This window comes from Aedes albopictus, chromosome 1 (assembly GCF_035046485.1).
Source record: "Aedes albopictus strain Foshan chromosome 1, AalbF5, whole genome shotgun sequence".
NCBI lineage: Eukaryota > Metazoa > Arthropoda > Insecta > Diptera > Culicidae > Aedes > Aedes albopictus.
The window spans coordinates 106,181,141-106,203,274 of record NC_085136.1 but is presented as its reverse complement, the minus strand read 5'-3'; the positions used below and the strand labels follow the sequence as shown (position 1 = coordinate 106,203,274).

At 40.2% G+C, this 22,134-nt stretch overlaps 3 protein-coding genes across 5 annotated transcripts in view; all 3 read left to right on the top strand.

The window, feature by feature from the left end:
• The window catches only part of LOC109432926 (uncharacterized), a 39,021-nt gene that overhangs the window by 4,306 nt on the left and 12,581 nt on the right, over nucleotides 1-22,134 (top strand). Inside the window, exon 2 of one of the 2 annotated variants that reach the window (XM_062845153.1) lies at nucleotides 19,026-19,336. In XM_062845153.1, the coding sequence (XP_062701137.1) occupies nucleotides 19,321-19,336 (16 nt within the window). In that variant the 5' untranslated portion in view covers nucleotides 19,026-19,320. Of the gene's footprint in view, nucleotides 1-18,955; nucleotides 19,337-22,134 lie in introns of both variants that reach the window. The other variant, XM_062845152.1, reaches the window with a different exon arrangement.
• LOC134285456 (uncharacterized) lies at nucleotides 4,329-7,720 on the top strand. 2 transcript variants are annotated; one of them, XM_062846200.1, is made up of 3 exons: nucleotides 4,329-4,574; nucleotides 4,632-4,710; nucleotides 4,766-7,720. In XM_062846200.1, the coding sequence occupies exon 3, from the start codon at nucleotides 4,868-4,870 to the stop codon at nucleotides 7,712-7,714; it is 2,847 nt and encodes a 948-aa protein (XP_062702184.1). In that variant the 5' UTR covers nucleotides 4,329-4,574; nucleotides 4,632-4,710; nucleotides 4,766-4,867; the 3' UTR covers nucleotides 7,715-7,720. The 2 variants fall into 2 exon arrangements, with proteins under 2 accessions (XP_062702184.1, XP_062702191.1); XM_062846207.1 differs by having other exon boundaries at nucleotides 4,329-4,710.
• On the top strand, nucleotides 7,814-16,691 carry LOC134288917 (uncharacterized). The gene is made up of 3 exons (XM_062854853.1): nucleotides 7,814-8,393; nucleotides 14,326-15,815; nucleotides 15,897-16,691. Exons 1-3 carry the CDS (start codon nucleotides 7,814-7,816, stop codon nucleotides 16,689-16,691), a joined length of 2,865 nt encoding a protein of 954 aa, XP_062710837.1.

Sequence of the window (22,134 nt, the reverse complement as noted above, 5' to 3'; positions counted from 1 at the left end):
CAAGACTTTTCAGGGATTTCTCTAGGGCTAGGATATACTTTACATGTTGTAACAGTGAATTGTTCAGGTACTGTAGAAATAATTACACCAAGGATTCCACCAGAAGCTTTATATGTATTGAGCTTCTTTTTGAGCCCTTCGAGGATTACGTGTTTCTTAGAGCATTTAATCATTGGCGTAGCTAGGGGGTTCCAGGGGTGCCTGGCTCCCTCTAGAACATATTCGGCACCCCCTTGAATTTTTCCTTGACAGTCACCTAAAATTTAAAACATCGCACAATAATTTTAATATTTATTAATGGTACATTTAAACAAAACTTAAGCACATCCGGAATTACTTATATGTATAACTGTTGTACGTTTTGGATAGGCAAAAGGTTATTGCAACCATAACAAATTGCAAATGCTCCATAGAAAATCAAAAAGCGCTCCATAAAGAATGAACACATGTTCCATAAAAATGTGCAATGTTACCCATAAAAAATTGAAAACGTTCCATACTTTATAAAAAATGTACCGGTAAAACATAAAATTTTCTCATTAAAAGTGAAATTTTGCTCCAATAAATGATGCTGAAATTCTCTATAATAAAATACAAATGCTCCATAGAAAAATGCAAATGCTCCATAAAAAATAAAATTGTACCCATAGAAAATTGAATATTGCTCCATAGAAAAATTAAATTGCACCATAAAAAATTGAAATTGCATCATGGAAAATAGAAAATGCGCCATAAGTATTATCAAACTGCACCACATAAAATACAATTAGCTCCATAAAAAAATGAAAATTCTCCATAACTTTAAACATTTGCACCACTAAAATAGTGCAATGTAAAGCAATTCAGCCTTATCGAATCAAATTATGAGAATATGCTATCTATGGAGGATTTTCAATTTTTCATGGAGCAATTCATATTTTCTATGGTGTAGTTTGATAATACTTATGGAGAATTCATCTATTTTCTATGGTGCAATTTCAATTTTTCATGGTGCAATTTAGTTTTTCTATGGAGCAATATTCAATTTTCTATGGGTACAAATTTATTTTTTTATGGAACATTTGCATTTTCCTATGGAGCATTTGCATTTTCATATGGAGCATTTCAGTATTATTTATTGGTGCAAAATTTCACTTTTAATGAGAAAATTGTATGTTTTACCGGTACATTTTTTATAAAGTATGGAACGTTTTCAATTATTTATGGGTAACATTGCACATTTTCATGGAACATTTGTTCTTTATTCATGGAGCGCAATAAATAAGCTGCCTTTTGGATATTGGTAAGAACAACCAATAGACTTCTACATAGATTCCTCCAGAAATACCTCTATCTATTCATACAGTGATTTCTCTAGGCTTCCTTTATGGATTCCTCCCGATATTGCTTCAATGAACTTAGAATACTCCAGGCAGTCTTGATGGGGTTGAACTTACTAGAAATTTCTGCAGAGATTGATCCAGCAAATTCGGCAAGGATTTCTTTGGAAATTCTTACTATGATTCTTCTCGGAATTTTTCTAGGGATTCCTCTAAAAATTTGTATTGGAATTTTATTCAGTAATTTCTGGTGGAATTATTCAAGCAATCTTCCTGGGATTCTTTTAGAAATTCCTCTGGTGATTCTTCCACGAATTCTTTCAGATATTTCATTCAGAGATTTCTCCAGAAATTTCTCATGGAGTTCCTTCAGGCGCTTATATTGACCTTCCTCCGGGAATTGTGGCTAGGATTCCTCAAGCAACTCCTGCTGCGATTCTTCCAGCAATGTCACTCCTCCTCTACAAATTCTCACTGTGGTACCTTCTGGAATTCTACTAGGAAAGTTCTCCGGAAATTCTTCAGGAAGATTTCCCTGAGATTTTTCTATAAAATCCCTTCATTGATGCTTCCATACATTTCTTCAAGGATATATTCAGGACTTTCTACAGAGATTCTTTCAGAAATTCCACAGGGGATTTCCCCAAAAATTTCTATTGACCTTTTCAATGAATTTCAGCTGGAATTTTTCAAGCAATTCCCATTAGGACTCCTATAGAAATACTTCTAGGGATTTCTCCAGTTATACTTACTTGCTGCAATACTTTCGGGAAATCTTCCTGAGATTCCTCTAGAAATTCCTCCTGCGATTCCATCAGGAATTCCTCCAGTATACTTCTACCGATTCCTTCAGGGAGAACTGTAGGTATTCCTCCAGGCATTTGTTAGAAGAACTTCTCTTAAGATACCCCTGGAATTGCTGAATCTAGGATTTTTCAAGAAATTACATCTATGATAGCTCCCGGAATTCTAAGAATTCCTCCAGATATTCCAACTGTGACTGCTCGAGCAGTTCATGCGGTTGTTCCTGCTATTCTTCCTCCAATTCTAACTGTGGTTCTTCCGAAATTAAGCTACGGATTCTTCTAGAGCTTTCTCCTGGGGTTTTTGCTGAAACCTTTCCAGGCCATCTTCCTGGAATTCTAGCAGAAATTCCTTTGGTTTCTCCACCAGAGATTTCTCCAAGGACTCATCTAGGAATTCCTCCACAGATTTTTTCCAAAGATTTCTCCAGAAAATCTTCATGGAATTCCTGCAGAAACTCTTTTTAGCCTTCCTCCAAGAATACCTAAAACAACTCCTCATATGATTCTTCCATCAATTCCTTCAGAAATTCTTCCTAGTGATTCCTATACGAATTTATCCTAGCCTTACGGCTGGAATTCTTTTCTGAGATTCTTTCAGAAATCCTCCTGTGATTCCTTCATGGCCTTCTCTATAGATTCTTCCAAAATACTGCTACCGGTTCTTGCAGGGACTTCTCTGGGTATTCCAAGGATTTTTTCTTTGGATTCATTCCGGCATTCCTGATGGGGTTTCTCTAGAAATTTCTTCTAGGATTTCAGCTGATGTTTCTACAGTGATACATCCAGAATCCTTCTAAGAATACCTTCTGAAATTTTTTCCTGTGATTTCTTCAGAAACTCTCCGGTGATTCCTCCAGGTTTTTTACTCAAGATATTTTGTCCACGGATTCACTCATATATTTCCCATGGGATTCCTACAGGAACTCCTGTTGGCCTTCATCCAGAAATTGCAGCTGGATTTCTCAAGCTATTCCTGCTGTGGTTCTTCCAGCAATTCCTCCTAGGACTCCTCCAGTCATTATTACTGTAATACCTCCCAGAATTCTTCGACGGATTCTACTAAGAATTTTTCCAGGAATTCCTTCAAAAACTTGCTGGAATTATTCAAGACAATCGAGTCTTTCAGAAGTGCCTTCTGTGTCCTTCTGGAAACCTTTAAAAAATCTGGGATTTCTCCTAATATTTCTTGTTGGACTTCTCCAGGGACTCCTCTTAGGATTCCATAAGCGATTCCTGCTGCTTCTAATGTTTCAGGAATGCCCCCTAGGTCTCCTCCATTGAAATTTTTACTGTGATACCTGCAGGAATCCCTCTCTTCTTCTGGAATTCTTGCCGGAATTCTTCTAGCCAGTTTTCCTAGGATACTTCCAGAAATGCCTATGATTCTTCCAGGGATTTTTATAAAGACTCATCCAGGAGTTCATGGATTACTACCATGGTATTACACCTGGAACTCTTTTGACCTTCTTCAAAGAATTATAGCTGAAGGCCCAATAGACATCTTTAGAGGAATCCCTAAACGAATTTTGGGAATAGTTGGAATTTTTACAGAAATTTTAGGAGGTATTACTAGAGGAATCTTTATTTTTTTTTTTATTTCTTTTTATTCGTGAATTTCAACTAAGGCTAATTCTTCACACAATGAGAAATCTTTAGTGAAATCTTGAAGGAATGTACGGGAAAACTTGTAATTAATTAGAAGGCACAGAATGTTGCTAATTGACAAAATGAGAGATGAATTTGTGGAAAAAGAATCGCGTTCTGGTGGGATTCGAGAACACACGGCTCCGTATTTGCTAAACCGCAATATGGCCATTTCTTTGAGGGTTCCTTCGGCATGGTGTTTTTTTTAAATTTCTTATGCAGTTCCATTGGAACTCAACAAACATTTTAGCTTCATGGAAGAGGAACAAACCACTCATAACCCTTTCGTGACGAATCAGCACAATCGTGCTGTTTTTCGGCATTGGTTTTACACATTTTTTTCAATTGTTTTTTCCAGAAAATATGGGATGTAAATAATTTTTATGATCGAGTTATTACTCTAACTTGTATTTCTGAGCCTCAGCTTTGATTGGAATTGTTTGGAAAAGATAAACAAAAAGTAAACAATCACCCTAGAAGTTGAAAAAAAATTATCTGTCGTATTTTTATAAATATTTGTTTAATCCAGATATGCAGGAACAAATATCGATAGTGTGACGACGAGTACCCCTCGGCGCATGACGATCAGTAATTTCTGCAGGGTCGGTACATGTGTCAAACGGAGAGAAGTCGAACTCAACGTCAATGTCAAGAATGATGAGGAAGGGGAGATAAAGGATGACCAACAGTTTTATGAACAGAATAGATCGTAAACATCGTATCTGTGCAAATAGTCGAGTTGTCCGCTCAAAATACAGTGAAGAAAACACCAGGATAAATTTAGAATTTGTATTTTTCACTGAAAGTGAGTAGTTTCTTTATAAATGAATTTATTCTATATTTACCGAACATTTGTTCTTAGATTATTAGAAATTCCTACTTAACCTACAATTTGAGCTTAATACCTAAAGGAAGTTTACAAGAAAAGAAACTGATAAATTGTAAGTATATTTGTAATTATAAATTGAAAAATTCCTAAAAATAAATATCTTACAGCTAAAGCTGATCCCTACAAACCCAGAGTTTTAGTACGGGACTGCTGAGAAACGGTTTCAACATTCCTTTAGAATTTATCAACGTGGTGGAATTTCCTGAACAATGGCGGAGAACAATGCCCCGCAGCGCAGTTGTGCCTTTTGCTCCCAACCCGACGAACATGATGACATGGTGGCATGTGACACGTGTCAGCACTGGCATCACTACTCTTGCGCCAAAGTCGATGCCAGTGTGAAGGATCGGGAATGGCAATGCACGAACTGCACTATGGAAGGTAAAGGTGCGAAACCTAAAGGGACGGCAAATCCGCTGGAGAACCTTCCAGTCCCGGTGAGGAAGTCAGGCGCAAAATCATCGGCCGGCAGCAAAACTAGCCGGAGGTCCAAAAAAGGAATCGGTGAGCAAAGCGTTACTTCGAGCTCCCGAATGCGGTTAGAATTGGAGCTGAAAGCTGTAGAAGACCAGCAGAAGATCCGCGAAGAAGAACTCGCCGCGGAGAAGGAGCTACTGGATCTTCAAAGGAAGCTCGAAGAGGAACTACGGGAGAAGGAGTTGGCGATCGAAGCAAAACGAATCGCCGAAGCGAAGGCCGCTTTGAAGCAGAAGATATCCGAGGAGCGGGAATTCAGGATGAAACAGATGGAAATCAGGAGACGCTCGGAGGAAGAAAAGGCAAAGCTGATTCGGCAGGCGTCCGAGTACGGCAGCAGCAGGGGCAGTTTAATTGGTACCAATGCCGATTCGAAGGACAAGGTGGAAGATTGGCTGGAGAAGTCGACGCAGCAGACAGCGGGACCCCTGAAAGAGTTCACGTCAGCAGTTGACCCTAGTCGTGGTCAAAGCCAGGTACCCCTCGAGCAAACTACTAACCGCCAAACAGCCAACATTAGGGCCGATAGGAGCTTAGGCATTCCCCCACTAACAATGCGAAATAAAATTGTCTCCTCCGTGAAACTGCTCCCTGTACAGACTTTGGTTAGCCAGCTAAACGAAGACCAGCAAGCTCACTCGAATGGTTACGAAAATCGACATTTCGTGGATGAGTTTGACAGACAAAATGTGGGTGGTGTTTCTGGTGACCAAGTCAATTCAGACGGTCGCAATCTGAAACTGTTGGTGGGTGGAATCGATCGTGTCAGTGTATGGGAAGATCGTCAACGAGTGCGAGTTCGTGAACAAACTGAAAGTGATAATTTCGGACGCGGTGCGGGAAACACGAACGAAGTGCTGACGAGCAGTATCGGTGGTACCAGACAACACGACAACCCAGCGCGTTCCGCGGAGGAACCAGATGCGGGATTGCGAAGATTGTGCAACGACGAAGTGGCAACGGGGCCAATCAGACCGGATATCAGCGGTAGAAGACAGCAACCAGTACCGAGAAGTAATGAGTCAAACACTCAAGCGAGCTGTAATGACGGCTACTTCTTGGAAGGTCCAACAGGTAGGCAGCTGGCAGCTAGGCAAGTCATGGGGAAGGATTTGCCAATATTTTCCGGAAATCCTGAAGAATGGCCCATATGGATCAGCAATTTTCGGCGGTCAACTTCTACTTGTGGGTTTTCCGACGACGAAAACCTGATACGACTGCAACGTTGTTTGAAAGGTTCAGCTCTCGAAGCGGTACGCAGCAGGCTGTTGTGTCCGGCTAGTGTTCCGCATGTAATTCGAACGCTAGAGATGCGATACGGTCGTCCGGAGACATTAATTCGCTCGATGACGGAGCGAGTTCGTCGATTACCTTCTCTGAAAATCCACGATCTGGAAGCGGTCATCGAATTTGGATTGGTTGTGGACAATTTGGTGCAACATCTGAAGAACGCGGGACAGCAGGCACATCTGGCTAATCCGGCCCTTCTGCACGATCTGGTGGGAAAATTGCCTGTTGATTACAGACTCAAGTGGTCGGCGTACAAAAGTATGCAGTTCAACGTGGATTTGGATACGTTTGGGCAGTTCATGTCAACTTTAGTAGAGCTAGCCTATGACGTGGCGGATGATTTCTCAATCAACGAAAAACATAAGCAAAAGACCAAGGATCGGGCTTTCGTACAGACGCACACAGAAACCGCCGTGTCGTCAGAGAACGTACCGGTTAACGCTGCGGGTTCCCGTAATCCGAGAAAACCTTGTGCCATTTGTAAAGCGGAAGGACAGCGGGTGGCGGAATGCAGCCGGTTCAAGTCGATGGATATAAGCGGAAGATTGAAGGCCGTACAGCAGAGTGGTCTTTGTCGATCGTGTTTGAATTTCCACGGGAAGTGGCCGTGCAAGACTGCGAAGGAATGTGGAATCAACGATTGCCGGCTGAAACATCATTCGCTGTTACATTCTCCAGTAGCAGTTCATGCGGCGGTGTCTACGAGTCATGCGAACGAGTCGGCAGCGAGCGGAGGGCCATTGTTCCGGATTATACCCGTGACGCTATACGGGAAGGGCTGTGAAGTGAACATCTACGCCTTTGTGGACGAAGGATCAAAAATTACGCTGTTGGAGGATACCGTAGCGGATCAACTGGGAATCACTGGACCAACGGAACCGTTGAACTTGCAGTGGACCGGGAACATCAAGCGTAGTGAGCCCAAATCGCGGCGGATCAACGCTGAGATTTCAGGCAGAGGATCAACGAAACAGTATCAACTGAGCAACGCTCGGACAGTTGGTGGATTACTGCTCCCATCGCAAACAGTGAGCTACGAAGAAATGTGTGATCGATACCCCCATCTACGTGGTCTACCCATTCAAAGCTACGAGAAGGTATCTCCAAAACTCTTGATTGGTCTTGACAATTTGAAGCTCACCGTACCGTTAAAAATCAGAGAAGGAAGATGGGTAGAACCGATAGCCGCCAAGTGCCGCATCGGGTGGAGCATCTACGGATGCGCAATAACGTCAGCGTCAACGGTCGTATGTGGGCTTCACTTTGGAGGATGGACCAATCAGGAATAGGAGCTCAACCAACTGGTTCGTGACTACATTACGCTGGACAACACTGGTGTAACGCATCCCACTACTCTTCTGGAATCGGAGGAGGACAAGAGATCAAAAATGCTGCTTGAAACAACCACCAGAAGAGTCGGCGGAGCCTTCGAAACTGGACTGCTGTGGAAGGCGGACAATACTCGGTTTCCAAGCAGTTACAACATGGCGTATCGACGATTGTGCTCTTTGGAAAGGCGGCTGAAGAAGGATACGGTGTTGTACGAACGCGTTAGAGAGCAAATTCGAGATTACGAGGCGAAACAATACGCACACAAGGCCACCCACGAGGAACTGAGCACTACCAGCCTCGATCAGTGCTGGTACCTACCACTGGGAATAGTTGTGAACCCGAAGAAGCCGAACAAATTGAGGATGATCTGGGACGCGGCAGCAACAGTCGATGGAGTGTCCCTGAACACTGCTTTGCTGAAAGGGCCAGACTTCTTAGCATCTCTTCCGGCAGTAATAGGAAACTTTCGCGTGTTTCGATACGTTTTGACCGGAGACATCAAGGAAATGTTTCATCGATTCTTCACACGACCTGAAGATCGACAATTCCAGAGATTGCTGTTCAGGGAGCAGCCACATCAAGAGCCAGTTACCTACGTAATGGACGTAGCCATCTTTGGGGCTGCCTGTTCACCAAGTAGTGCCCAGTTTATAAAAAATCTGAACGCCAAAGATTTCGAAGCATTGCACAGTGTTCGAAATCGATGATTTTACGATCAAAATTAAATAACTTTTTTTAGGTTGGTTCTAGAGGTTTGACGTGTTCTACAAAGTTTTTCTGCATGTTAATAGGCGTCTTTTGATAAAATGTAATAAATGATTAATCCCCCTAGAAGTAAGATAAAAAAATTATTTTTTCGAAATATTTTTTTAGAGGTTTGACGTCTTCGGCAAAGTTGTAGCCCATAATAAGATAACAAAAATCGTAGAACATGTCAAAGTTCCACCTCTTACGGTTTTCGAGATATGGATCGTTTTGTGCAAAGTACCCCTAAAACAAGTTTTTTCAATGTAGCTTCAACAGATAAAATCCTACAGTTTTGTGACCTTCTACAATCTTGTTCAGGACGTCGAATTACACATTTCTTTCGAAGTTGTCAAGTCATTATATCTTAAAACAAAGAAGTTATAGGTAAATTTATCATATTTTAAGGTGTACTTTCACCATAAGTAACTATTTCCAGCGCAAAATGGCGCAGATAGCTCAGTCAGTAGTTGAAAGATTAGACTTTTTATTATCACTTGGGGGTGGAAACCCTCGTGGGCAATAGTGGGAAAGGTGGTTTAAATACATGACAAAAACGAATTATTTTGCCTGTAATACAAGAAAAATAAATAAAAATTAATCATTTAGGAGCCCACAGTAACTTTTACTGCATTGCGTTATTTCCAGCAATATTTTAGAACATTTTTGAGCATGATTTATTTATTTATTTACTTAAATTAGCGACACTTTACACCAAAGTTGCATCCGTGTCGTTTTTGAGCATTGTTTTTACCAAACAGATTATTTTATTCATGATTTTGAATTCATATTGTTTGCTATCAGATGGTCAGACAATTTCTGATAAAGTTACTTTAAAATTACCTGTTTGCATTTTTTTGGGGCAATATTCAAGTAAAGTAGCGCTAGAAAGGCAGCATCCATTTATTACGTAACGCTGAAATCGACTTTTTTCAACCCCCCCTCCCCCCTCCGTAACGCTTTTTTGTATGAAAACCCTTAAATTTTTGTATGGGGCGTAACGCTCGACCGTACTCCCCCCCCCTCCCCCTAGAGCGTTACGTAATTTGTGGACGACGCCAAATAGGAAGAAGGAAATATCAAACAGTTCAAGATGTGCATCAAAACACATAGTAGATTTTTTTGTTATTTTTTCATGTATTTATATTTATATTTGTTGTTTGACTTTTCAACTACAGAATCAGTATCGGAAAACATCAGGAGAAGTTTTGATTCGTCCGATAGCAGATTAACAGCTTTTTCGGTAATCCACGAGTTTGGCTTACAACTGGGAAGCAATAGAAATATATCAGATATAAATCAATAAAATACAGGGGGTGCCGAGAAATAACGCGATAGTTTTTTTTTAATTTCAAACATTATTTTTAATCTCTTGACGTTAACCAATTACATGTTACGTCCCATCGTCTGCATCATGAGCTAATTGAAGTACTTTTCATATTTTTAACAGTACTTTTCACAAAAATCGGGTTGAAAATAAAACTTTATATCAAATTGATCATTTGATATAAAAGATTAACTTTATTTTCACCAGGAAATCGTCAAAATATGTATTGAAGAATGTAAAATTACAACTACCTTTATAAGAACTGCGAAGGTATTTATCAAAACGCATTTGATATTCTAACCACCGTAGCCATTCAGTTTCATGACTATCGAGTAGGTTGTCATTCATTTGGGCATAGATATGTTGTCATTACACTGTACGACAAAAAAAAAACTTTTGCCGTGATCAGAGACCCCATTAGTAGGGCATAAAAGCGCATGGAAAATGTAGAAAAATGCCATTTTCAAATCTGTTGGGGCACCCCTAGAAACTTTTTGAGATGAGTTTGATTTTTATTCATTTTTGAAGGTTCGATACGAGCTTTAGAAATCATCATAAACACTTTTGAAATACAATATCTTTGAAATGCAGTTTTTCACAGATCTGAGAAGCAACTTTGATAAATAACTAGTCAAAATTTCAATCTATTACGACAATCCGTTTCATTGATACATATGCGCAAAGGCTTAACTCTGGCTTATATAGTGAAAATCTTTTAGGTTTTTTTTAAATCTAATCCCATAAAGCACGCCCATATTCATATCCATTAAAAAAAACTTCTATGGGTTAATGCCGTGCAGCGTCAGTCTTTCGGATAATTCGAAGGCCTCGGAATATTTGATGGATTTCCGCTCAGTCGGAGAAAACGTTTCTTTACAAGTTTTCCACTAGGTCACTAGATGTGACATCCGTTTTCTGGTATTAATGTATTTTTCAGTCTTTGAAGTCTCTGACTGAAGAAGATGAAAATTGCATTTCAAACATCTGGTTTAACTACGTATGATTCTGGAAAGCTATACGACAAATTTTAGGATTAGTTTACAAGGGTCCACAGAAAGAAAGTTAGATCCATTCATTGAGGTCAGCATGGGTGTTATAAGGAAAAGCTTTTTCAAATAAATTTGATGTTCTAATTACAGTTTTCAAAAACTTGTTTGTCGCTTATGAAAATGAACAAAGTTCATTGTAACATTTTACATCAATTACTTTCATAATCATGTTTAAATACCAATTAACTGCGATTTTGATTGCGATGGATTAGGATCACAATTCAGGCAAAATACACTACGTCCACTTAATTGAAGGAAGTATTTTGTTTTGATCGAATTTCAAATCTTGCCCAAATTTAAATATCCATATATCGCATATGGATGAGAATGCTTTTCAATGATTTGGTGTGTACCTAAGTAACCGTTCCAGATTGCTTGACCTGGTGAATATCAAGAAGTTCCATGTTCTAAAAAATTTAAATACGATGCGGAAAATATATTCAAATTCCAACGACGTCTTCATTGGAACAAATTTGGACTTAAGTTAATAAATTATTCATCATCATCATATATAAATTAGCCTTAGTGCCTCTGGATAGATGGTATTTAACACTAAATTATCACAAATAGGGCCTGGGGCCATTTGGGAAGGAGCTCCTAGTTTGGGCACTTGCTGCTATAATTCAGTCAATTCCAAACCGATTGACTTGAGTTGTTGCTCATAGCTATAGATACTGTGCGTATCTGATCAAGTCAATCGGTTCTAAATTAACTGAGTTATAGTCACAAGTACCCAAAATAAGTGCTCCTGCCCAAATGGTCCCAGACCCTATGCCGCTGGAACTTATAAAGGAATTTTATAGTCGTAGAGGACATTATTGAGCTTGAAATTACGATTAGAAATATTTTACTACATGACAAATTCAATTAATTTCATAAAAGTGTCTTCAATGGCAATGCCCCAACATACACATTCTTTATTGCGAAACTAACTAAATGTGATGAAAACAACAGTGGTTGTACGATTACTGATAGTAAATGGGGAATTTTCTCATTTTTGGCTTGCATTTTTTTAGGGTTGCATTGTTTTGAACAATGCGCAATGCCAGCTTCAATTCATTGTAAATATTTAAATATGTTTGTTTAATTCATTAAAGTTATCAATTCTACCACCTTGGTATGACTAGGAGGTTCTTCGAAACACTAAGTGAATGTAGACAACCCACGAAAACACTGGAAACGTTTCTTTTTTGTACTGATCGCAAAATACAAATGTTTTAGATTTTTTTTTAATTTTTACTCAAGCTTCCCACGTTAGTAATTTGAAAAACCGACCGAATTTTCTTCTCGAAAATTTAAATTCAATTATTTAGATCATAAGTGTAGAATTTCGAAGTCAAATTAAAGTAAAATACATGTTTTGGTATGCATAGATAAGGGTAGGGGCCTGCTTTTTGTAATTGAATTAAGAGAAAACTTCAAGGATTTGTATTATGTAAGTCATTGTTGATTTTTCCCGGATATGTATCAATGAAATGGAATGTCGTAATAGGCTGAAATTTTGACTAGTTATTTATCAAAGTTACTTCTCAGATCTGTGAAAGTTTTAGCGGTGCATAAAATTGCATTTCAAAGATATTGTATTTCAAAAGTGTTTATGATGATTTCTAAAACTCGTGTCAAACCTTCAAAATTGAATAAAATTCAAACTCATCTCAAAAAGTTTCTAGGGGTGCCCCAACAGATTTGAAAATGGCATTTTTCTACATTTTTCATGCGCTTTTATGCCCTACTTATAGGGTCTCTGATCACGGCAAAAGTTTTTTTTGTCGAACAGTGTTTGTTCACGCCTAACGTGAACAAAGTTTTGCATTTTGTCCACTCGTCCGCACAGTTCGCACCCATAGTGCAGCATACAATAATTTATCCACGGTAGTTATCGGGTACCTACGTTTAAGTGATCTCCAGTATCACACACAGCTGATCTTACTTCGGCTAATACTCTACTTCGGCTGATTGTATAGCTCCACAGCGACTACTTTGTAGTCCGGCCCGATTCCACGGTGATTCGTAAACAATCACCTGTGTATCGGTTCGTATGGTTCATCTCGTTAGCAGCAACCAACAGCTAGGTCCGAATCGTCATTACGTTAGTTGACCGCCGACTATTACGGTCCTGCGGCTCAGCCAGAGCCGCCCGCGCGCGCTCGTAAATATCATGTGTATATATGTAAATAGAACGGCTCTACCCCATTTGGCATAATGCCATTTGGCATAACGCCGTTTGGCATAATGCCATTTGGCATAATGGTTATTTGGCATAATGGCTATTTGGCATAATGCCGTTTGGCATAACACAAAGAACAGCCTTCTTGGTAAGAATGTGCATAATATTTGTTATGCCAAATGGCCATTATGCCAAATGGCCGTTATGCCAAATGGCTTTTATGCCAAATGGCATTATGCCAAACGGCGTTATGCCAAATGGCATTATGCCAAATGGGGTAGAGCCAATAGAACAATAAAGTTGAACTATAAGTACTCTAGTGTGTTGGAGCATTCAGTGAAAGATCACTTAGTTATTACATCGAGAATGACCATTATGACCTGTTCCCCCGGCCCAGAGCTCGACCATCCACAACGGCGTCAACAGTGTTATTTTGAAGAAATTCAATACTTTTATTTAGAACTAGCATTAGGTATAACTCTCGGGAACAATATTTTGTTCTGATGTTTTAATTTTAAGTGATAAAAACTCACTGGTTTTTGCAAAAACGTTGTAAAATATTGCCGGAAGTAACACGGTGCAGTAAAAATTACTGTGGGCTTCTTAATTATTATTTTTCTATTTATTTTGCTTGGCAAAATAATTAGTTTTTGTCATGTATTTAAACCACCTTTCCCACTATTGCCCATGAGGGTTTCCACCCCCAAGTGATAATAAAAAGTCTAATCTTTCAACTACTGACTGAGCCATCTGCGCCATTTTGCGCCGGAAATAGTTACTTAAGGTGAAAGTACACCTTAAAATATGATAACTATGCCTATAACTTTTTTGTTTTTAGATATAATGACTTGACATCTTCGGAAGAAATGTGTAATTCGACGTCCTGAACAAGTTTGTAGAAGGTCACAAAACTGTAGAATTTTATCTGTTGAAGCTACACTGAAAAAAACTTGTATTAGGGGTACTTCGCATAAAACGCTCCATATCTTGAAAACCGTAAGAGATGGAGCTTTGACATGTTCTACGATTTTTGTTCTCTTATTATGGGCTACAACTTTGCCGAAGACGTCAAGCCTCTAAAAAAATATTTCGAAAAAATATTTTTTTTATCTCACTTCTAGAGGGATTAATCATTTATTAAATTTTATCAAAAGACGCCTTTTTACATGCAGAAAAACTTTGTAGAACACGCCAAACCTCTAGAACCAACCCAAAAAAAGTTTTTTAATTTTGATCGTAAAATCATCGATTTCGAACACTGTGCATTGTATCCACGGGCAGCTGAAGCCATCGTGCGCCGTCATTATGTGAACGATTACCTCGATAGCTTCGGAACCATCGAGGAAGCGGTAGAGATTGGTCGTCAAGTGAAGAGTATACACGCTGAAGGGGGATTCGAGCTCCGGAATTTCTTGTCAAACGATGCAACGATAGCAGCACGGGTTGGAGATGAATCGCAGGAGGCGGAAAAAAGCATCAGCGTGGAAAAGGATGATCGGATTGAATCCGTCCTAGGAATGAAGTGGATTCCAAGTAGCGACACCTTCACATTCACTGTTTGCCTCCGTGATAATCTGCGACACGTTCTTGAAGAGTCACACGTTCCTACGAAACGAGAAGTCTTACGCACCGTAATGAGTTTCTTCGACCCGATGGGACTCATATCGTTTTTCGTGATCCACGGGCGCATCTTGATGCAGGATATCTGGGCAACAGGAATCGGCTGGGATGATCTGATCGATGGAAAGAGTTGGTTGCAGTGGAAGAAGTGGATCGAGCTGATTTCGGAATTGAGCACTCTTCGAATCCCACGTTGCTACTTCGAAGGCGCCACAGAAGAGAGTTATTGCAAGTTGCAGATCCATGTATTCGTTGATGCGAGCCAATCAGCCTATGCATGTGCAGTGTATTTCCGAGTTGAAACACCAGAAGGTCCGGCGGTTAGCCTTGTAATGGCAAAATCCAAAGTAGCTCCGTTGAAGGTGTTGACGATTCCAAGACTCGAATTGCAAGCTGCCGTCCTTGGAACCCGTCTGCTCAATAATGTGATCACCATGCACGCACTCAAGGCAACGAAGCGCGTATTATGGACTGACTCAAATACAGTTCTTGCCTGGATACGATCAGATCAGCGGCGGTATCACCAATACGTTGGATTTAGGATCGGTGAAATTCTATCGATGACGGATGTCGACGAATGGAGGAAGGTGCCAACGAAAGAGAATGTAGCTGACGACGCAACGAAGTGGGGAAACGGACCGGCTGTTCGCTCCGGAAATCGGTGGTTTCAAGGACCGGAATTTCTTCGACAATCCGAGGACAATTGGCCAGGTGGTAGTGAACTGATCGAACCCACGCAGGAGGAACTAGTGGCGTTGAACGTTCATGATGAAGCAATGGAGCCAGCGCTAGTAGACGTAAATAGATTCAGTAAGTGGGAAAAGCTGCACCGTTCAATGGCTTACGTGCATAGATTCGTTCAGAACATCCAACGATCTAGACAAAACGAGGCACGATTGATAGGGTTATTGACGCAAGAGGAGTTGCGTAGCGCCGAGAAATCGCTGTGGATTCAAGCACAAATGGAGTGCTTTACGTTGGAATCTCAAATGCTGCATAAGTCAAAGGGAAAACCCGAAGCAGTTCATGTCACATTACCAAAATCAAGCACGTTACACAAGCTATTGCCGTTCATGGATGAAACTGGCGTAATACGGGCAAGGAGCCGTCTTGGTTATGCTGACTGGATCCCTTCTCACATCAAGTACCCGGTAAATTTACCTCGGCAAAATCCAATCACGTAACTTCTGGTTGACTATTTCCACCGTCGGTATCGCCATTGCAACCGTGAGACGATCGTCAACGAGATGCGGCAACTCTACGAGATCCAGAAACTACGATCAGTTGTGTTCAAGGTATCGCAAGATTGTCTACCATGTAAGATACGTCGAGCGGCTGCTCGCCCGCCCCCTATGGCGCCGCTGCCCAAAGTGCGAGTTACTCCTTATATAAGGCCGTTTACCTTTGTTGGAGTTGACTTCTTCGGTCCGGTGCTGGTGAAAGTTGGACGAAGCGTTGTTAAGCGGTGGGTGTCTCTATTCACCTGTTTGACAATACGAGCTGTGCATCTCGAGGTTGTACACAGCCTGTCGAAGGAGTCCTGTGTAATGGCGGTTAGAAGGTTCGTGTCACGACGAGGAGCACCGTCAGAGATCTTCAGTGATAATGGCACGAACTTCGTCGGTGCGAGCAATCAGCTGAAGCAGGAAATGGATGATTTGAATCAACATTTGGCGTCAACGTTCACCAACACCACAACTCGGTGGTCGTTCAACCCACCAGGAGCTCCTCACATGGGAGGAGTGTGGGAGCGTATGGTCCGCTCAGTGAAGGTGGCTTTAGGCGGTATTCTTGAAGCGCAGCGACGACCAGACGACGAAATTTTGGAGACGGTTGTCATCGAAGCGGAAGTAATGATAAATTCGCGGCCACTGACGTATATTCCGCTGGAATCGGACGCACAGGAGTTTCTAACGCCGAATCACTTCCTGTTGGGGAGTTCAACTGGAGTGAAGCAACAGACTGTACTACCAACGGACTACCAAGCAACGCTGCTGAACGGATGGAAGTTTGTGCAGCACTTGTAGGATGGAATATGGAGAAGATGGATCAAAGAATATTTGCCGGTAATATCTAGAAGGTCGAAATGGTTCGAAGAAGTAAAAGAGTTGGCTGAAGGAGATCTAGTCCTAGTTGTGGATGGTGCATTTCGGAACCAGTGGATAAGAGGGAGAGTTGACAAGGTTGCTAAAGGAAAAGACGGCAGAGTGCGGCAGGCCTGGGTGAAGACTGCGAATGGAATTTTGAGAAGGCCAGCGGTGAAGTTGGCGTTACTCGACGTCGTTTCTGGAAGCAAACCGGATATGGACTATAATGGTTTACGGGCGGGGGGATGTGACGACGAGTACCCCTCGGCGCATGACGATCAGTAATTTCTGCAGTGTCGGTACATGTGTCAAACGGAGAGAAGTCGAACTCAACGTCAATGTCAAGAATGATGAGGAAGGGGAGATAAAGGATGACCAACAGTTTTATGAACAGAATAGATCGTAAACATCGTATCTGTGCAAATAGTCAAGTTGTCGCTCAAAATACAGTGAAGAAAACACCAGGATAAATTTAGAATTTGTATTTTTCACTGAAAGTGAGTAGTTTCTTTATAAATGAATTTATTCTATATTTACCGAACATTTGTTCTTAGATTATTAGAAATTCCTACTTAACCTACAATTTGAGCTTAATACCTAAAGGAAGTTTACAAGAAAAGAAACTGATAAATTGTAAGTATATTTGTAATTATAAATTGAAAAATCCCTAAAAATAAATATCTTACAGCTAAAGCTGATCCCTACAAACCCAGAGTTTTAGTACGGGACTGCTGAGAAACGGTTTCAACAGATAGAAAAAGAGTAGTTCTGCAAAACGGCGAAGAAAAAGTGGTGCTTTGTTGAAAAGCACAAGATTTCTGGGTGGTCAAAGTGGGACCAGCACAATTGTGCTGTTCCGTCCACAAGGTGGTCCAAGTTTCATCGGTAATTGCCTATTCTTAGGCGTTTTATGGTATAGAAGATTGATTTTAATTATTAAATCACTACAAAGTGTTAGTTTGTAAAAACTTAGACGTATAATTTCAACTCAAGGAACACAATATCACCTTGTACGAGTTTTTTAAGGAACTTTGAATACTTGGGTGAAAAATATTACTCCATATTATCGAAATCATGAATTAGATTGGAACAGGGATTTGCTGGTCTTATTATCTTCTTTATATTCACTTCTATGATTTGAATACCCTGTCAAGCTGATCTCGTGTTCCTAGATTTAAAATTATACGTCTAAATTTCTACAAACTAACACTTTGCAGTGATTTAATAATTACAATAAATCTTCTGTGCCAAAAAACGCCTAAAAGTAGGCAATTTTTAGCAATTACTTAGAGAACATCGACCAGCTTGAGGAACTGATATTCAGCTAGTTACGTTTCTTGGGAATGCAATCAACAATTCCTTTGTATTTTTTTTTTTCTATATTTCAATGGCTATTCCTCCGTAATTATTTTAGCAATTTCTTTTTCAGTTATTTTGCAAATTTCTCAGGAAATTTTATCGTTATTACTTTTGTAATTCTTTATGATTCAATTATATTTAAATTTATTGCTTCCGAAAATTGCTGAACTGGAAATTCAGAAATTCTCAACTGGACTTGCTTAAAGAAAATCCTATGAAATACACGAAAAAAATCCTGATATATTCCCAAAGAAGTTGCCGGAAAAAAAATCCATCAAAATTACCTTAGAGCTTTCAAAGTAGTTGCCAAAAGAATTCATATAAGAACTACCAGAGGAATTCCTGATGAAAATAGTAAGACTTTTTCAAGAAATTGGCCGAATCCAATCTCAAAATAAATTTCCAAAATATATTCTATAAAATTTTTCACAAACATTCACAAACAAATTTCGAAGAAATTCTCAAAGAATTTTCCGAAGAAAATTTAGAAAGAATTCCAAAAGGAATTGCAGTGACAGAATTTTTAAAGAACTGCCAGAGATGATTTTCAAAGAAATTCCCGAAGGAAATCTCTAAGAAAATTGTTCAATCAATTTCCAAAGGAATTACCGAAGAAGTTCCTAAAGTAATATTAGAAGTTTCCAAAATTTCCAAAGGATTTGCTGAAAAAATTCCCAAATAAATGTTTAATTCCTTACATAATTACTTAAGAAATTTCCATAACAAAAAGTTATAGGACCAACCGGGAATCGTATCCGTCACCCTCAGCATGGTGTCGCTGATTACCCGCGCATTTATCCCTTCGACTACATGAGCCATTTTTCACCTGTTAAATCATCATTTAGAACTACAGTGCACTGCCTTTAAACCCTCCGAGCTGCAGCACCGCCACTGCGCTCGTCTTAATGTGATTAGTGAGGAAAACCACCCATCGGAGCGTAAACGAAAACTACTAGAATAAGACGTCGGAAATTAATACGGCTACGACCTTGGGGAATTGTGGTCGACAATGCGGATGTGGGGCCCAGGAGTGTAAAGAGTTAGTTACTTAAGTGAAAAATTGTTCCCCGGAAGTGGATTAATTAGCGGCATCCGTGGAAACCGGTGACAGCTGGTAAAAGTGCGAATTTGCAACAAGGAGCTTCGGTGGTGCAACTGAACTTGTGCGGAGTGAGCATGATGCAGTGGAAAGTGAAGTGAGCGGAACGCTATGGATTTCATAAAAAGTAAGCAGTGGGACAGTTTCATTTGTCTACGGAACGGTGCATGGTGTAGTAATTTGATTAACTGCTTCAGTAGAGAGCGTTGGTACCTATTCGGTGCTACAAAGAATCATAGTACTTTTACCGCCAGGTGCTTCTGAGCTAGTTATGTCGAAGTAGTGATTTCGGTGCCTTTGTTTTTCAGCAGGTGGTTGAGACAGTTAAAATAATGAAGCCATATTAGTTTCGTTTATGTCGTGTGCATCGCAGACCAAGAGAATTTTTCAACTAGTACCGACATTTTTGTTTTCATTTGTTTTTACGTGCATAATTCCATGACAGTGGGAAAATATCCAGTGATGCAGATGCAGAAGGTCCTAGGTTCAATCCCTGGTCCGTCCCTTTCCTCCCACGTTGTATCTTTCTATATACTTTCTCTCTCCTCTCGACATATTAAACTGATATACATTCATATGTTCGATCATAGCTCTCGCTAGAACCAGAAACGGATTGAAAACAGCCTCTCGGATCAGTGGACGAATCTGTGCCAATATTTTACTTTTGTATGACTTGTGTGTCTGTTCGGTTCTACCGATTACAAGACCCACTGTCAATCTGCGATGGCTAAGCTACTGCGTGGAAACAAACAATGTGATGTCACATGATGGTTTTTTGTAGTGTAGAAAATCACCAAAACTCACACACTGCAGATGCCTGCTAGTCCCAAGCAGATATATATTTTTTCCTTGTGTACTCACTGACCTGACGATACTGGAGTAGCATCTACAGGTTGTCAATCAAGCTCAAGTCCTATGGGAGTTTCAAAATGGTTTCGGAGGGGTTCGTCGGGTTCCTTTGAGCTTCTAAGGGAGGAGTTTGAAAGTGCAATAAAGGTTCTCAGGAGGGTTCCGGAGAGAACGCTGCTGCAACCCCCTGAAACGTCCTTAAGGTCTCTAGAAAAGCCCTGGAGTGCCCCTGAAAATCCTTGAAACCCATGTAAAGCCACTGAAACAACCTGAATCCTCATGGAACGCCTCGGAAGTCCTTTTAGGTCTTGAAAACAGCCCTGGAATGCCCCAGAAACTCCCTGGAATGCCGAAGAAAAGAAGCTTCAAGGGATCTCCTGTTAGCCTTGTGGATAAGGTTTTCCGTGGACATGGTGCATCATTGTACTTGGCTCACAAATATTTAATACAAATTCATGCCTTCAACCAACAACATTACTTTCTTTAATTGAAGGGCTGCTTTTGCAAATTACATTGCTGTATATTTTGTCGTTTCGACTTTTTGCCTATTCGATCCTTAGACTTCTTGCCTATCGACCTCTTGAAATAGATTTCCTTGGAATATCACTACTCCTCTAAAACTACCTGAAGCCCCAAGGAGCGCTCCTGTTACCCCTTGAATCTCCCTAAAATTCTCTAAAACCTCTATAACAGCTTTGGAACGTCCCTTAAAACTCATGTAAATAAACGCAGCGCTTTCGAAATCCTATAAAATCCCTCGAAACACCCTTGGAAACCCCCTGCGACTAAAAAAACCCACAAACGCCCCTGAAACCACCTGAGACTCCCTGGAACACCCCTGGAGCGCTCGTTAGACTGAAACTTCACCATGCACCACACACAGAAAAAAATATTCATGTAAAATTCAGCGAGAAATCATGCACATAAAGGGAATGCTAGAGTTAGTGCATATTTACATGAGATATCATGTAAAATTACGTTACGATCCTGTAAATTTCCGCTAATAGTCGCGTAACCGGTTGGAGTCCATGATGGTTTACACAATGGTTAGCGGAAATTTACACGATCGTAACGTAATTTTACATGATATCTCATGTAAATATGCACTAACTCTAGCATTCCCTTTATGTGCATGATTTCTCGCTGAATTTTACATGAATATTTTTTCTGTGCACAGAAAAAATATTCATGTAAAATTCAGCGAGAAATCATGCACATTAAGGGAATGCTAGTGTTAGTGCATATTTACATTAGATATCATGTAAAATTACGTTACAGTCGTGAAAATTTCCGCTAATAGTCACGTAACCGATTGGAGTCCATGATGGTTTACGCGATGGTTGGCGGAAATTTACAAGATGGTAATGTAATTTTACATTATATTTCATGTAAAAGTGCACTAACTCTAGCATTCCCTTTATGTGCATGATTTCTCGCTGAATTTTAATTGCATATTTTTTCAGTGCATGAAACTCCCCTGAAATCCCTAGAAACACCCTTGAAACGCCCTGGGGACTCCCAGAAATCCCCACAGAACGTCTCTAGAGCGCCTTTGGGGCCACCTGAAATTGCTGAAACCCCCCAAATACCACCAGAGTGCTCCTGAAAACCCTGGGACCCCATTAAACCCAGTGGAAACCTCATGGGATGCCCATTAAACTTCAAAGAACACGCCTGGGACATTCCTAGGACATCCTAAGAGCCCCTGAATCTCTTGGAACGGTCCTGAAACCCCGCCATCTCTGGGATGCCTATGGAACTTACAAAAATGCACGATTAGGTAAATTGAAAACAAATCATCTGACTGTTTACACAGAAAAAAATATTCATGTAAAATTCAGCGAGAAATCATGCACATAAGGGAATGCTAGAGTTAGTGAATATTTAAATGAGATATCATGGAAAATTACGTTACAATCGTGTAAATTTCCGCTAATAGTCACGTAATCGGTTGGAGTCCATGATGGTTTACGCGATGGTTGGCGGAAATTTACACGATGGTAATGTAATTTTACAATATATCTCATGTAAAAGTGCACTAACTCTAGCATTCCCTTTATGTGCATGACTTCTCGC

Bases quoted from the DNA above. Each gene is read 5' to 3' on its own strand.
- LOC134285456 (XM_062846200.1), top strand. From the start codon at position 4,868: ATGGCGGAGAACAATGCCCCGCAGCGCAGTTGTGCCTTTTGCTCCCAA.
- LOC134288917 (XM_062854853.1), top strand. From the start codon at position 7,814: ATGCTGCTTGAAACAACCACCAGAAGAGTCGGCGGAGCCTTCGAAACT. The intron at 8,394-14,325 runs GTAGTGCCCAGT...ATCCACGGGCAG, and splicing joins TGGGGCTGCCTGTTCACCAA to CTGAAGCCATCGTGCGCCGT. The intron at 15,816-15,896 runs GTAAATTTACCT...TGCAACCGTGAG, and splicing joins CTTCTCACATCAAGTACCCG to ACGATCGTCAACGAGATGCG.